The sequence below is a fragment of the Myotis davidii genome, unplaced genomic scaffold (assembly GCF_000327345.1).
Source record: "Myotis davidii unplaced genomic scaffold, ASM32734v1 scaffold523, whole genome shotgun sequence".
NCBI lineage: Eukaryota > Metazoa > Chordata > Mammalia > Chiroptera > Vespertilionidae > Myotis > Myotis davidii.
This window is the reverse complement of record NW_006295054.1, coordinates 260,082-274,579: the sequence shown is the minus strand read 5'-3', so window position 1 is coordinate 274,579 and position 14,498 is coordinate 260,082. Positions and strand designations below refer to the sequence as shown.

At 39.3% G+C, this 14,498-nt stretch overlaps 1 protein-coding gene across 2 annotated transcripts in view; it reads right to left on the bottom strand.

The window, feature by feature from the left end:
• SRGAP1 (SLIT-ROBO Rho GTPase activating protein 1) overlaps window positions 1-14,498 on the bottom strand; it is a 275,029-nt gene that overhangs the window by 79,563 nt on the left and 180,968 nt on the right. For both annotated transcript variants that reach the window (XM_006769612.2, XM_006769613.2), the window contains exons 5-6: window positions 5,504-5,686; window positions 4,879-5,007 (exon numbers count right to left, since the gene is read on the bottom strand). In XM_006769612.2, the coding sequence (XP_006769675.1) occupies window positions 4,879-5,007; window positions 5,504-5,686 (312 nt within the window). The remainder of the gene's footprint in view (window positions 1-4,878; window positions 5,008-5,503; window positions 5,687-14,498) is intronic.

Sequence of the window (14,498 nt, the reverse complement as noted above, 5' to 3'; positions counted from 1 at the left end):
TATATATATATATAAACAAACTGATAGTCTGAAGTACCTGAAAATATTTAAAAATTACTATTCCTCTTAGTTTATGTGATTAATTTGTACTCTAAGAAAGCATTTTGCTTTCTTTATAGCTCCGAAGTTTATTTGCAGATTTCCCATTTAATAAGATCCAAAATTAAAGAGGTTTTGGAATACCCATAATTTGTTGCAAGGGGGGGAATTTAACTTTATAATGGAGTAATGAGTCTCATATCACCCTACACCAGTGATCAATTTTAGTTTAGCATCACACTGGTAAGTTAGACAGCTCTTGCTACATTTCTATGTAAGATGTAGCAACACACCTAGGATGTATTCTGGTGCCCCCCCCCCCCCCCCCCGTGCAAAAAATTCGTACATAGGCCACTAGTACTCAAATATTTCCACACAAATGAAAGAGTAAATACTTGTTTAACAACCGAGGCTTCATTTTCTTCAGTGTATTACCCTCAATATCAATAAACTTTACAGGTCTGATACCTAATACTTTTAATTTGGAACTTATCGGGTAGTGCATATGCTTAGTTTATAAAAGTGCTGTCAGTGATAGAGTTCATCATAACACTCATTTATTGGTCACAACAAGGCACAATGAAAAATGAAAATTTATTAAAAATAAATTCTAGTAGAGATACAATAACCACTGTTTAGAAAGAGAGCTATTTCTCAGAAGCGCAAGAGAGAGAGAAAGAGAACCTTACTAATTCAAACTAATATTGATAGGTAAAGATGAAGTTTATCCAGAATATATAAAAATTGGAATTATTAAATATTAAGAAACAACAACCATCAGCTCACCTCCAAAAATAAAGAAAAAACTTTGACTAGTGTATCAAAGTGTTGAATTATTAAAGTTTTTAAACCTGTGCTCCGAAGTTTATTTGCAGATTTCCCATTTAATAAGATCCAAAATTAAAGAGGTTTTGGAATACCCATAATTTGTTGCAAGGGGGGGAATTTAACTTTATAATGGAGTAATGAGTCTCATATCACCCTACACCAGTGATCAATTTTAGTTTAGCATCACACTGGTAGGTTAAACAGCTGTTGCTACATTTCTATGTAAGATGTAGCAACACACCTAGGATGTATTCTGGTGCGAAGTGCTTAACTTGAATTCATCCAGCCTTTTATATAACTCTGGAAATATGGGAGACTAAGAAACAAGCTAAATGACACCACAGGTAATAAATCCAGAAGCTAGGGTGTTCTAAGAAATAACTGTCCATGTCTCTTCAACAAGGGACTTGGCTAGATAAAAAAAGACTGATGGAACACGTCACTCAGATGCAATGTGTGGTCCTAAATAATTGGGTCTAGTCTAGACACACCAGCTGTGAAACAATTTTGGGATCATAAATGGGGATATGGTCTAGTTACCAGTTAAGATTTTTCGGAAATGGAAAGATGGAGATCAATGACTGAAAAAAGTAGGTGAAGAAGCTGTTTGTAAAATACAATTTCATACTCTCCTATGTGTCCACAGATACAGTTTTAAATGTATGTGTGGACACATAGAAAAAAAATCTGTATTTTAACAGTGATGATCTTGGGGGTCCGGGGGTAAGAATGTGATTGTTTTATTTTTGCTTGCAGTATTTTCCAGTTTGCTACAATGTACATAAACTGCTTCTGTAATAATAAAATGCTAGGTTTAAAAGACCAAGCCCATGGAAAATTATGACTTTATTTTTCTATTAATAAATCCATAAATCATGGTCTATCACAAGATTTATACGAGACAGCTATTGACACGAATAGAAACCAAGGGAAACTGGAGGTGTATATAAAAAGGGTCTCAACCTGAACTCTGATTATTCATAATGCTTTGGTTTAGTGACGGTGTGCGGTGCCTTTCATGTCAATTCACATATGAAATGCTATGCATTAAAAGTCTGCCTTGACTTTTTCTCACTAGAGGTTTAACAACTCTTCTAGTAATTATTAGATGCATTGGGATAAAAGGTATCTGCTAAAGCAAAAAGGCTTCTAGATGCCTTTGGATAATAACCAGTCTGCTTCTTTTTCACCAGCAACGGGCAAGCTTAATGGTTTTGGGGTCACCACTACATATGCAAACTGAATTCCACTAAATAAGCAGCCATTTTAGAATGTACATTTCACATCTGATTGCCTTAAAAGTCAACATATGTATAATTTTCGCTAAGAGAGTATGCAATTTCAGTTAGATATGATGATGGACCAATTTCGTGTCATTTCTTTTAAAATTCATATTTACGTTGTATTATTTGAGAACTGCTCATATTTTAAATTTAAGGCTGACCTTTTAAAAGTCCCATTTTTTTAAACTGACAATAACCTGGTATATTTAACTGTTACTTATCTATATAGGAGTTAATCAGATCTGCAGTTAAAATGTCTGAATTTGAAACCTACCATTTATTTAGCTGTGCAATCTTAGGCAAGCTATCTAGCCCAGCTAAGCCTCAGTTCTTTTAATCTATGAAATGGAGAAAATAGCATTTACCTCACAAGGTTGCAATGATTAGATGAGATTATGCTTAGAAACCTGTCTGTTACGTAGGAAGAGCTCAGTAGAATATCCATGACCATGACAGCGATTCTCATAATCCTGATGTGTTATTTATATCACAATAATATTGAGAATGCTGCTCGACATCTCCACACAGATGCCCAATAGGTATCTCAGTCTTACTAGAAAATCTACTGCTCCCTCCCTTCAACCTGCTTCTCCCAGGGTCCCCATCTCAGTAAGAGTTACCACCATTAATTAACTGCTTACTCAGGACCTGAACCAAGGAGTCATGTGTACCCTCCTTTTCATTCATTATATCAAATTCCTCTGAGCTCTATCTTCAGTGTATTGGAATCCCACCACATCCCACAGGTGCACCACTGCCACTCCAGTCTAAGGCAGCAGCATCCCTAGCCTAGACAACTGCAAAGACTCTACATATCGCTCAATTTTCACTCTTGTCCTCCTTACTCACCTCAGTCTATTTTCCACCCAGATGACAGAGTGAGACTTTAAAATATACACCAGGTGATGCCACTTTCTGCTGAAATAGGGATTTTGTTTTGCACATTACTGGATACCCACTGTCAAGAATAGTACTAGGTTCTTTTCAATACATGGAGACTTCTACTTGTGTTAAGTTGAATTGGGTTTAGCCACATACTCTGACCACTACTTAGATAAGCCCTAAAAACAAAGCAAGCAAAGTAGTTACATAGAATCAGTTCCTCTCTATTCCATATACTTAGCACAATCTGTACAGATCTAAGTCTGAAAATAAAAAATTCCTCACTTTTATTAGGAAATCTGGCTGCAGTCTAACAGAAAAAAAATTATTTTATTTCATCAGTGTTAGAAGAAAATAAATATTTTTTTAAAGTTTCTATTTTGCTCGGCCAGCGTGACTCAGTGGTTGAGCTATGAATCACGCTCAACCACGCTCAAATACATGAGATTTAAATTCACCATAAAATAAAGTTGCTTTAACATACTGCATATCTAAACTATGACACTATAAGCCAGGGGTGGGGAACGTTTTTTCAGCCAACGGCCATTTGGATTATTTATACCATCATTCGTGGGCCATACAAAATTATCAATTTAAAAATTAGCCTGTTATATTTGGTCAAATGTTTAATTAACTCACCCCAAATGCCTTGGCAGGGCCAGGCCAAATGATTTCTCAGGCCTTATACAGCCCTCAGGCCAGACGTTCCCCACCCCCTCTGTAAGCCATAGAAAATAATTTCCTAATATCATTTGATGTTCAATCCAATCACTACAAAGCAATATATGAATAAAGTTCCTGCAGATAACTCTCTGAACCTCTATTGCTTTATCTGTGCTTTTCTTACGACACATCACTTTTTTATTTGCAAATATTGGCAATTTTGGACACAGGATTTTCGTTTGTTTCATCTTTGCAGTCTCCTCTACAGTGTTAGCACAATGACTGGCATCCTCAGTACACATTTTCTGAATGAAAGAATAAGTAACGCAGAAGGTTAAAGTTGGGGATAATGGCAATAGTCACTAACAGTGGGTATGGGCTCACAGAGTTCTGAATGAGCCCATTACTGCTTTTCTCTATCAGATCCCATGAGTGAAAAGTATAGAGAGTTTGCTAAATCTATAAAAGTGGTCTACACACACTATTTTGTTACACAGTATTTATCACCACTATAATAAAGCAATCATTTGTGTCACCATTTGCTTAATATCTGCCTTTTCCACTTTAAATTCCAGAGGGTAAGAACTGTTCAGGGCTTCTCATAGCCTCAGCATCTCACAATAGTAGGGGCCTAATAAGCGTGTTTTGAATCAATGAATGCAGGGCTGTGCCACTACATCATTTTAAAATGACTGGATCCCCTTCCTAGCTGAGTCGACCAAGCACTCAGCTTCACAGGACCTACTAATTTGTTTGTTGTTGTTGTTTTAGATATATTTTTATTGATTGCAGAGAGGAAGGAAGAGCGAGAGAGAGATAGAAACATCAATGATGAGAGTGAATCATTGATCAGCTGCCTCCTGCATGCCCACCACTGGGCATGTGCCCTTGACTGGAATCGAACCCGGGACCCTTCAGTCCACAGGCCGACGCTCTATCCACTCACCCAAACCACTAGGGCCTAATTTGTTTTTCATGGTTTTAGAATGCACCTCTTTTCACGTTCATCTGACAATTGAGAGTGTCTTAGTATCATGTATGGTTTAATTAGCAATATTTTTTTTCTTTCTGATTATTACATAAAATAACAGTTTTAATGTATGATGGTGTTTTAGAATCAATGAATTACAGTGATTGCTAAGTTCATCTTAATGTGGAAAACATAAAAACCTCAAGTACTTACATCAATTAAATCTGAAAGATCATGGATATAATACTTGAAAACAGAGGCATTGGTTGCTTCGAGGGTCAGGAGGTATTCATTCCGTGCCTTAATCGATTTTAGCTTATTTTCTGAATACTTTGCTTGTCTCTGGCAATGAAGATCCAGGCATTGGGGAAAACAAGAAAGTCATTTTTAAGCAAGACAGAGAAACACACATGAATTTTTATTAATCTAAACAATTTATTCTACATCTACAAATAACCTTCGCAGTCCTTTGGGTAAAGAACATTTCAAATCTGATTTAAATAACAAACTAAAATTACCCAGCTATGGGGAATAACAACAATGTATTTGGGCATTAGGCCCATTTGCAATGAAATCTCTTTGTTACTATTCAAGTTCTCTACGTTGTGTATTGAATACTTGGCATTCACCACTAAATGATGTCCAGCTGTTATTACATGATTTTTATGTTCCTTAAACATTCTTCATTCCCTTGGGAGGAAATTCATGTATTTCACGATAATTTACAATCTGTATCTATCAGCTATTGCATCAGTGTTCTTCAGTTTGTCACCTCAAATGGGGATGATAAGTCATCTCAAGTGAGGACAGAAAGACTCGGTGATCTGTTTTCACTTACCTTTTCTTTCATTTTTTCAATTTTCTTTACAGAGCTTCGCCGCTGATGTCTCTCTTCTAGTCTAATATGAAAGACTGGATCGCCGGATCGCCCAATTTGCTTTTCTTCTTGTTTCTCGGCCTCTTTCAGCTTGCTCTCTGCACTGATGCTCTCCGCATGATACATATGGTATGTTTTCATCACCTGCGAAAACATGACCCAAATTGTTAGAAGATGTCTGTTTGTAACTTAGAGAGTAAATGGAAACAATTATATGACACATATGTTAAAAATATCACCTTCCAACTTTCAGATTGTTACTAAAATAGATGAATTATGGAATATTGTTTCTACCTAAAGAAAACAGAAACATGCAAATTAAATTCACCTGCCAGGAAGAGGCACTGAGGAGACAGGCCTTGATGAAAAAATGATTGAGAGTCTTATGCAGGCTTTTCAGGGTACTTGAGAAGTTCCCTTAAGCTTACAAGTGTTGCTCTAAAATCTCCTCAGCATTATTAATTTGCACAATAAACCATTATTCATGAATAAATTTTAGCCTAACCTTGGATTTATAAAAACTCCAAATTAGTACAGCCCTTATTAAATTTTATTGCTTAAAATCTACTTGTCAACATACATAACATAAATAATAAGGCTCAAATATAGTTTTAATTTAAAAATATTATTTTTCATACCACAAAATAAACTTTATGTTCAGTGTAGAAAACATATAATAAAAAAGAAGAAGAAAACAAGCAGAAATAACCACTGTTAAAAGTTTGGTAGATTAGCCTTCCACCCTACTACTACTACTACTACTACTACTACTACTACACACACACACACACACTTCATTTTAAAATGACACATATCATTTCTCCTTTTAAAAAACTGGGCTCATACTATATTTACCATTTTTAATGTCCTATGTCCTTTTTTCACTTAATGTATAAAACATTTTCTTATATATAATTTTAAGGGCTGTATAGTATCTCTTTATATGACTGTGCCATAATTTACTTAACTAATTCCCTGTTGTTGAACATTTTAGGATATTTCAACATTTTGCTTTATTCAACTCCTTAGGCATATCCTATCTTCTTCTCTTTGAAATAATTATATAGCTTCCATTTTAATAAATTTAGAAATATACAGAATATAAACTTTTGCACAGTATTCTTCGCATGTATACTGTAAACATATAATAAATTCTTAATTATTAAAACATTTGGTTATTATTATTCCAGAAATATTTGTTCATAAAATTGTGTCATATTTCCTAGAATACATTTCCAAAGGAGAATGGCAGGGTTAGAGAACATGCACATTTTTGAGGCTTTTGAAACATACTGCCAATTTAACACTCAGCAGAACTTAAAAAAAATCAATAATCTCTCAAAGCAGATCACATATATGCTTAATATTTTCTCAAGTAATAAATGTATTCATTTTTATTCCTAAAATAAAACCTATTATATTTCTACATAATCTCTGTATTATCAGATATAGAATAAGAATAATAGTCACAGATTTTCAGAGATTTTACTTAAAGTGAGAGTTTTCCAATATAATTTCAATCTGCTTTTATTTGCAGAGTCAGATATCTGGACCAATTCTGAAACCTGTTTATTTTGAGCACAATTATACTCCTTCAAAAGAAGCAACGTGGGTAAGGTGACACCAACACAACTGTATCAAGGAACATACCAGAATTTAGTACCCAATGAGCGTGGTGGCAACTTTCTCTTAAATTATGTCAAATTCTCATCCAGAGAAGATAGGTTTTACTTCATTTATAAATAACCAGAGACAATTTTATAGTTAAGGTACAGTTGCTAAGAAGTTGAGATTAATGTAATGCTTTGAAGTAAGGAACTTGCGTTTTCTCATTTAAAGATGAGTTATAAATTAGTTTGGTTACCAGAAGCACCGCTGGAATATATGCATTTACTTAGGTCGAACCATATGAAACTGCTGCTTTTGTAGGTTATATAAAAATGGGAGAAAAATCATCATTTTTTATGGCTTAACTTAAGATACAGTCTCAAGACAACTATTTTTAAGAGTAAAACATGGGGTTAATGAAGAACCTTTACTTCTTTTCATAAAATCTGGTGTGAGCAAATTCTGTGACAGGCACCGCTGAACAAGAACAAAGTAAGTGCTCAACTATAAACCCCGGCAGCTTGTTCTGCGCTGCGTGCAACTGCAAAGTGGTCTGTTTTTAGTAATTATCAAGCCTGTTGGGGGAAGTTTGATTGGCCACGTCAGTTTAAAAGAAAAATAAAATAGTGTTAGGAAGCAGCTGGGCAGCTGAGGAATGAAAAGGGAGTCACCCTGCAGCTGGGCAAACAGCGAGGTCACTGAATGGGCTCCACACCTCGCATTTCTAGGCTGGGCTCTGTTTGTACTCCCTGCCCCACGCAAACCCACACACCACTTGGGTGCTGATTCCAGTTACCTCTTTAACCAAGAGGGTGAAAAAAACAATCTCTCTCTCTCTCTCTCCCCCCGCCCCCGCCTCACACACACACACACACACACACACACACACACACGCGCGCACACACACACACACACACACACACACCACACGTTGCTCAGCTGTCTATATTCTTCTTGCTCATAGACAGGAAAGAAGAAATGAGGACACGTGACTCCCATCATAGCTGGATGAAAAGGCAGAGCTGTGGGTACCTGAAGTCTTTTTTTAAAAAATACATCACAAAGAAAAGAACTGATCTCCTGACTCCTGCTTTATTTAGATGCTGAGGACTAGTGTAAGCAGGTAATTTGCACAAATGAAACTGGCTGCCAGCATGGCATTTCTTATTAACTAGCCTGAGTTAAAAGGGAAACACTGGAGTCTGACCTAACGGAGCAAGAAAAGGGTGTAACCAGCTCATCATTATGTGGTTCAGCATAATAGCTGAGGGTTCTGTGCGCAGTTCAATGGCAATGCACAGAAAGGAAGTTTCTTTGTTCAGTTTCCTGATCTTAGGGTTTCCGCTATTCTCTAAAATGTTAACAGTTACAATGAATGAATTTATAAGTTGGGGAGAAAAACACTAAAAGCTTCTTTGAGAACTCTAATTGTAGATAATGAGTGCAAGCACAAACCGCATTATTTAAAAGGTGAACTGTTGACAGAAGTTAAATGTATTGTATTTAAAATAAAATAACCGACAGTTCCCTTTTTCAGAGAAGTAAAAGAAAGCTTTTATTTTTTTAAAGATGCATTTTAAATGCATATGGTAAGGAAAACCACAGCTTCTCCATCAGCTTAATGCAAACACAAGCCTTTGCATACCAAATGGCACGATAGGCGTAGTTCCATTTAAATGCGCTCCAATGGCATAGTTCCCTCTTTGAAACCGTCTCCACTAGAACTTCATGCATAATTCTCTTGAACACATTCAATTTATCCTTCTGCTCCATCTTTCCTTAAGTGCAGGAGGAATATAGTCAAGAAGGAGGTGACCATATCATGGATTTATTTGTGAGGTTGCAAAATCCTGACAGACGAATATATCTGACACTACTCTTGTACTTTCAATCAGTATAATCAAAATATCCATAGTGAATTTCAATATTCAGCACCAAGAGATCATTATGTATTTGAAAACCATCCATGTGTTGGCAGAGATCAGTGGATTAAGGCTATAAATTCTACTTTGACTTCTGGCTCAGAAGTTAGAAGGCGTGGTTCCAGGAATGGATCTACCAGTCTCCAGGTGTGGCTACAGGAATGGATCTACCAGTCACCAGGTGTGGGGAAGTTATTTAACACTTTGCTCATCTTACCAGGTTTTTGTGGATGCCCAATTGTGCATCCCTGTGTGTGTGTGTAACTTAAACTTTACTGAGTACTTACCATATATGTGTGTACATATATGTACTATTTATACCATTAATATATGTACATATATGGAATATGTATATATTTAGCTAAACAAAAGTTATACAATGCTCACTCTGGTGCCAGAGATTGTTCTAAGCATTTTACAAAAAACATTTTATTAAATCCTTCTAAAAGTTCTTTATGAGGTAGGTGCCTTTATCTTCCCATTTCACAGATGAGGTCAGTAACTTTCCCGAGGTCACATGGCTGGTAACGGGCAGAGCCCTGGCTGGGACTCCGGCAGCCAGGCTCCAGGTTGGTCGGGACTGTTAGGCCACACCCTTTGGGAAGTCTAAAGCTTCTACAAATGGAAGTGCTCTTTGCCTGGGGGATAGAGTTACTTTTGTTTATATTCAGGAATTGAGAAAGAGAAGGAATGAAAGGTAAGTATTTATTCATTCAACATTTGCTTGGGCATAAAAATAAAGACTTGGTTTCCATCTGCTGTAAGTTTAAATTTTTGGAGATTAAAAAAATGGGCCTTGGAGATTCTCATGGACACAGATGAGGGCATTCGGGCTGGAAGGACAGTATCGGCAAAGGTACCGTGGAGCCCATGCAGGTGCGGTAGGCATGAGGAGACCAAGATGGCAGAGAAGAGGGCCCAAGGACGTGCTAAAAAGTGGACGGTTGGGTAATTGAGTTGAAGGATAAAACTGGGGTAACTGGCTTGGAGAAGATCAGGAGAGGCATGAGGCCCCAATGAAGAAGTGTTGCCTTTATCCTACAGGGGTTTGTGAATACACAGAGGTGTAAACAGAATGGTCAAAGGAGTATCTTAGCGACAGTCTGGTGAAGACAGGCAGGATGGGTGTACAGTGGCCTCAGAGTGGAAGAAGAGGGGATGGGAAGTAAGAAAGAGGATCCGGAATGACAGCTCCAGGGCCTGTTCTCTGCTCTCCCGCTCTCTGATCTTAAACTTGACGCTATGCCCTCTGCCTTGCGGCTTAGGTACCCTTTCAGTCTGGTCCCCACACCAGCCCAAGCAGCACTTCGTGTCCTGCCTGAGTCAAGCGCTTGCCGCTGCCTCCTCAACATTTGCACTTTCCTGCTTCTGTGTTCTCTCCCAAGCCAATCCCACTGCCTGGGGTGCCCTCCCCTAGGACCTCCTCCTGGGAACATTGTGACTCACCCTCCAAGACACGCTCAAATCTCACCCACTGCCAAGTGTTGTTCCCTGGTTCGCAGCCAGTGTGACCTTGTTCTTCTGACTGCCAAGACCTACTTACGGATTGCACTGAGACTCTGTGCCCCGTGTTATAGATAATTGTGTACCACTCCATATTATAGATTGTAAATCCAGCTAGGGCACCAATAACACCTTAGGTGCCTTCACATCCTTAATATTCCCTTCTATACAGTAGGAATATAATAGGCATTTGGTGAGCAATAAATGAAGCACAGAAATCCATTTTACAGTCAGTTTGTCCTTTCATCTAACAAGTATTTACTAATATCACTAGCATGTACCTGGCATTGTTCTTCTCCACCACCAATGAATACCTGAGACTGGATTGATGGGATGATAAATAGTTCTAAATCATTTGTGAAATGTAGTTAGTACTGGAATTTATGGCCCTTCAAAAAAAAGTGTGGTGGGTGTGGTGAAAAGCAGTATGTCAGTGACAATATTTCCTAATTCCATACATAGCCTGCTGTTTTACTAAACCCATCAATCACTAAAAGCTCTTCTGAGAAACTGCATTCTATGGGTTTCCTTAAACATCAACAACCTGGGATCAAGATCTCTTTTCTACAATCAATACACAAAGTTCTCTAGGTGTTACTGAGTTTCTCCAAGTGCCAGACTAATAAAGCCATTGGGTTGGGGCTAACGGCCTTGGAAACCCATCCCTGTCCTTTCCCAGGAAACTCTCAGGTTCATGGTGCGAGCAAGGTCCCCCAGCTGAGCCCCAGGGGGCCGTGCTGCAAGGAGCCTGGCTCCTCCAGGGGCCCACACAGCCCCAGTCCCTCCCTCCAGGTTAGGGCCTCTGCTCTGCCACGCGGTGTCTCTGGGGGCTGAGACAGAGGTGGTGCGCAGGAGCTACCTTCGGAGAGCACCCAGAGCACGGTCTGCTGGGGCCTGACACCTGCACCCTCGGGCCGTCTTGCTCTTCCCTGTACTGAACCAAGCTTGGGGTTGAATCCGGCCTCTGAGACAGGCAGACCTGGATTTGAGTTCTGATGCTACTGCTGACCCGTTGGATACGTTTCTTAATTTTCTTAAGCCCCAGTTCCTCTGAGCTAAAATCGGGGGCAAATGATAGAATGCCTGGAAGCACATCACAGGCTGGGTAACTGTCGTTCCTGACAGTTTCTAAGGTGCAATGTAGACGTGAGCATTCAGGCTCTGGGGCCAGGCTCGCTGGCTTCATATCCAGGCTCTCCGCAAGGAGGCACAGGCCACTGTCTCCCACAGGCAAAGCAGCCGGGAGAACGAACCAAGGGGCAGCGGAGGCGGAGGCGATGAAGGCCCTTTCTGCTATTTCATGTTGCAACACAGGCTCGCGGAACACTCACACGCAGGGGGGAGCGCCGAGGAGCCGATGCACAGATACCTACATGTTCATAAAACACCACCCGAGTTCACACTTTGAAAAGGCCTAGCTAACCTATCTGCAATGCACACCTCATAATTAGCACCCTTTTGATGCCTGCTGACAGTTACTGTAAAACTAAGTGGACATTAGCCCAGATTTCAGGGAGCAGTTTATATCGATCTCATTTATTCATCAGCCCAACAGGTAGTGAGTACCCATAAGCCAGGCACTGCACTGCAGCTGAAATCCCTACCCTACTCTTCCTGTGAGACAAACAGGAGGTAGGAAGGGGCAGTCGCTTACTTCAGGGAAGGCAAGTCTGGGGGCTCACTTGGGGAGAAAATTTGCAGGGAGCCTATGTTTTCTTTATATAAAGACAGGAGAGGCCAACCCTCAACATTAATGTCACTCTGTCAAAACCTACAGTGGATCTCTCAGTCCCCACCCCCACCGCTACCTCCCACTTTTATTCTCATTCACAGCATCAACGCTGGGAAAGCTACTGATCCCTGAGGTAATTAATGAGTGTCAGTAGGATGGTCATGATGATGAGTTTTCGTAACCCACCTCCTCTCATTAGATTCACATGGCTCTCTATAAGTCAATGAAAGCAGAACTTACAAAACCTAATTGTATTTGCAAAGTAACATTTACAGGAGAGTTCACTTTGAGAGGCAGTATGCTGGTGGTTAAGAGCTCAGACTCACAGAACAGAGTGTTTGGGTTCAAGTTCTATCTGTGTGGTTATTCGCTGTGTGATCTCAGGCAAGTAACTTGAGCTTTCTGTGCTTCAATGTCCTCACTGTAAAGTCAGCACAACAACATTACCCACTGCATAGGGTAGTTGGGAAGACTAAATGTGTCAACAAATATAAAGACACAGAAAAAAAGAGCTTGACATATGATAAGTGCACAGTAAATGTCTGCTGCTGATATTTGAAAAAAGTACCATAAAATAATTCATTTTAATAATGAATTATGGGTAATGATTTGTCCATGACTGGAAAGATGGTCATTTCTAACAGAGGTGAAGGGAAAGAAATTAGCAATATTTCCACTTAAGAATTTTAGCAAAGCTCTTGAGATTGAGCAAATAGGTCAAGATGAACAAATAAATAGCATGAGATACTGTCTTTATAGCTAGTGGATCAAAGGAAACTTGAGGTGTGTTGTGACTCCACTGAAATGAAATCAGTATGACAGTCTGAATTTATCATCATTTATAATCCAAACAAATGCTCTGAACAAAAGGCATTGTCTGGGATTCTGGGCCCTGCTGACTAGGGACTGCCAACCCACCAATGACAGGGCAACAGAGATGCGGGGAATAAAGAAAACAAAGGGAATATAGAGAACACATTTGCAAAGGGAGGAAATATGCTTCATGAAAATCTGTTTGGTGTAGGGCTAAAGATTTTGTTTCAGAATTAATAGTACAGAACAACATTTTAATGGAAAGAGTTTAGGTCTATGAAATTCAATAAACCTGAATTTTGATCCTAGCTTTGCAAAATAGCCTTATAACCTCAGTCTTTCTGACCCTCAGCATTGAGCCTCATCTATAAAGCCTCATCTATTAGAGATACCATGACAACATAAGGTCTCCCTACAGGACCAAAATTAGGGATACAATCAAATCTAACTGTACACCTCAAACACCTTGAAAAGTGTGGAACGAAAGAGAAAGTACAAACTAGAGGCCTGAGCATAGAAGGAAAAACTGATCGTGTAACTAGAAGGCTTCTTTCCTGGAGAATTTGAATAGGTCCCTCTAAAAAGAGAATATTTGCTTGGCCGGTGTGGCTCAATAGTTGAGCATTGACTTATGAATCAGGAGGTCCTGGTTCGATTCCCCGTCAGGGCACGTGCCCAGGTTGCGGGCTCCATCCCCAGTGGGGAGGGTGGGCAGGGTTGCGGGAGGCAGCTGATCAATGATTCTCTTTCATCACTGGTTTTTCTCCCTCCCTTTCTCTCTGAGATCAATAAAAATATATTTAAAAAAAGAATATTTGATGAAGGTCAGAGGAAATAGGTAGGATGGCATTTAGTCGTCTATCTGTCAAAATAATCCATAGAATCATTCCTGTTTTTGTTTTCTGTTGGAGATTTACTGTTTTCTTCTTCCTCTTCAAGAGCCAGTGTTAGTGGAAGGAGTGTCTGTCCTGGATACCCCAGTGTGAGAGCCTCAACCGGCTAGTGCCCCGCCCGGGACCTGGCAGCAAGGCTTCCCTGAACTCTGCTGGCCCACAGCTCTCTCATCTGTAGAGACCTCTCAGGCCTTCCCACCTCTGAAAATCTGCGAGTCCATGGTTTCAGGTAATAATCTGGCAACAACTAAATACCATAAGAATTTATTTTCTGGGGGAAAATATGCAATGTACTTCTCCATGACTAAACGGGTGGATATTTTGCAGTGTTAGGGTAAGTGGACGATACATTTTTTTAAATATATATTTTTATTGATTTCAGAGAGGAAAGGATAGGGAGAAGGAGATAGAAACATCAATGATGAGAGAGAATCATTGCTAGCTGCCTCCTGCATGCCCCACTACTGGGGATTGAGCCCCCAACT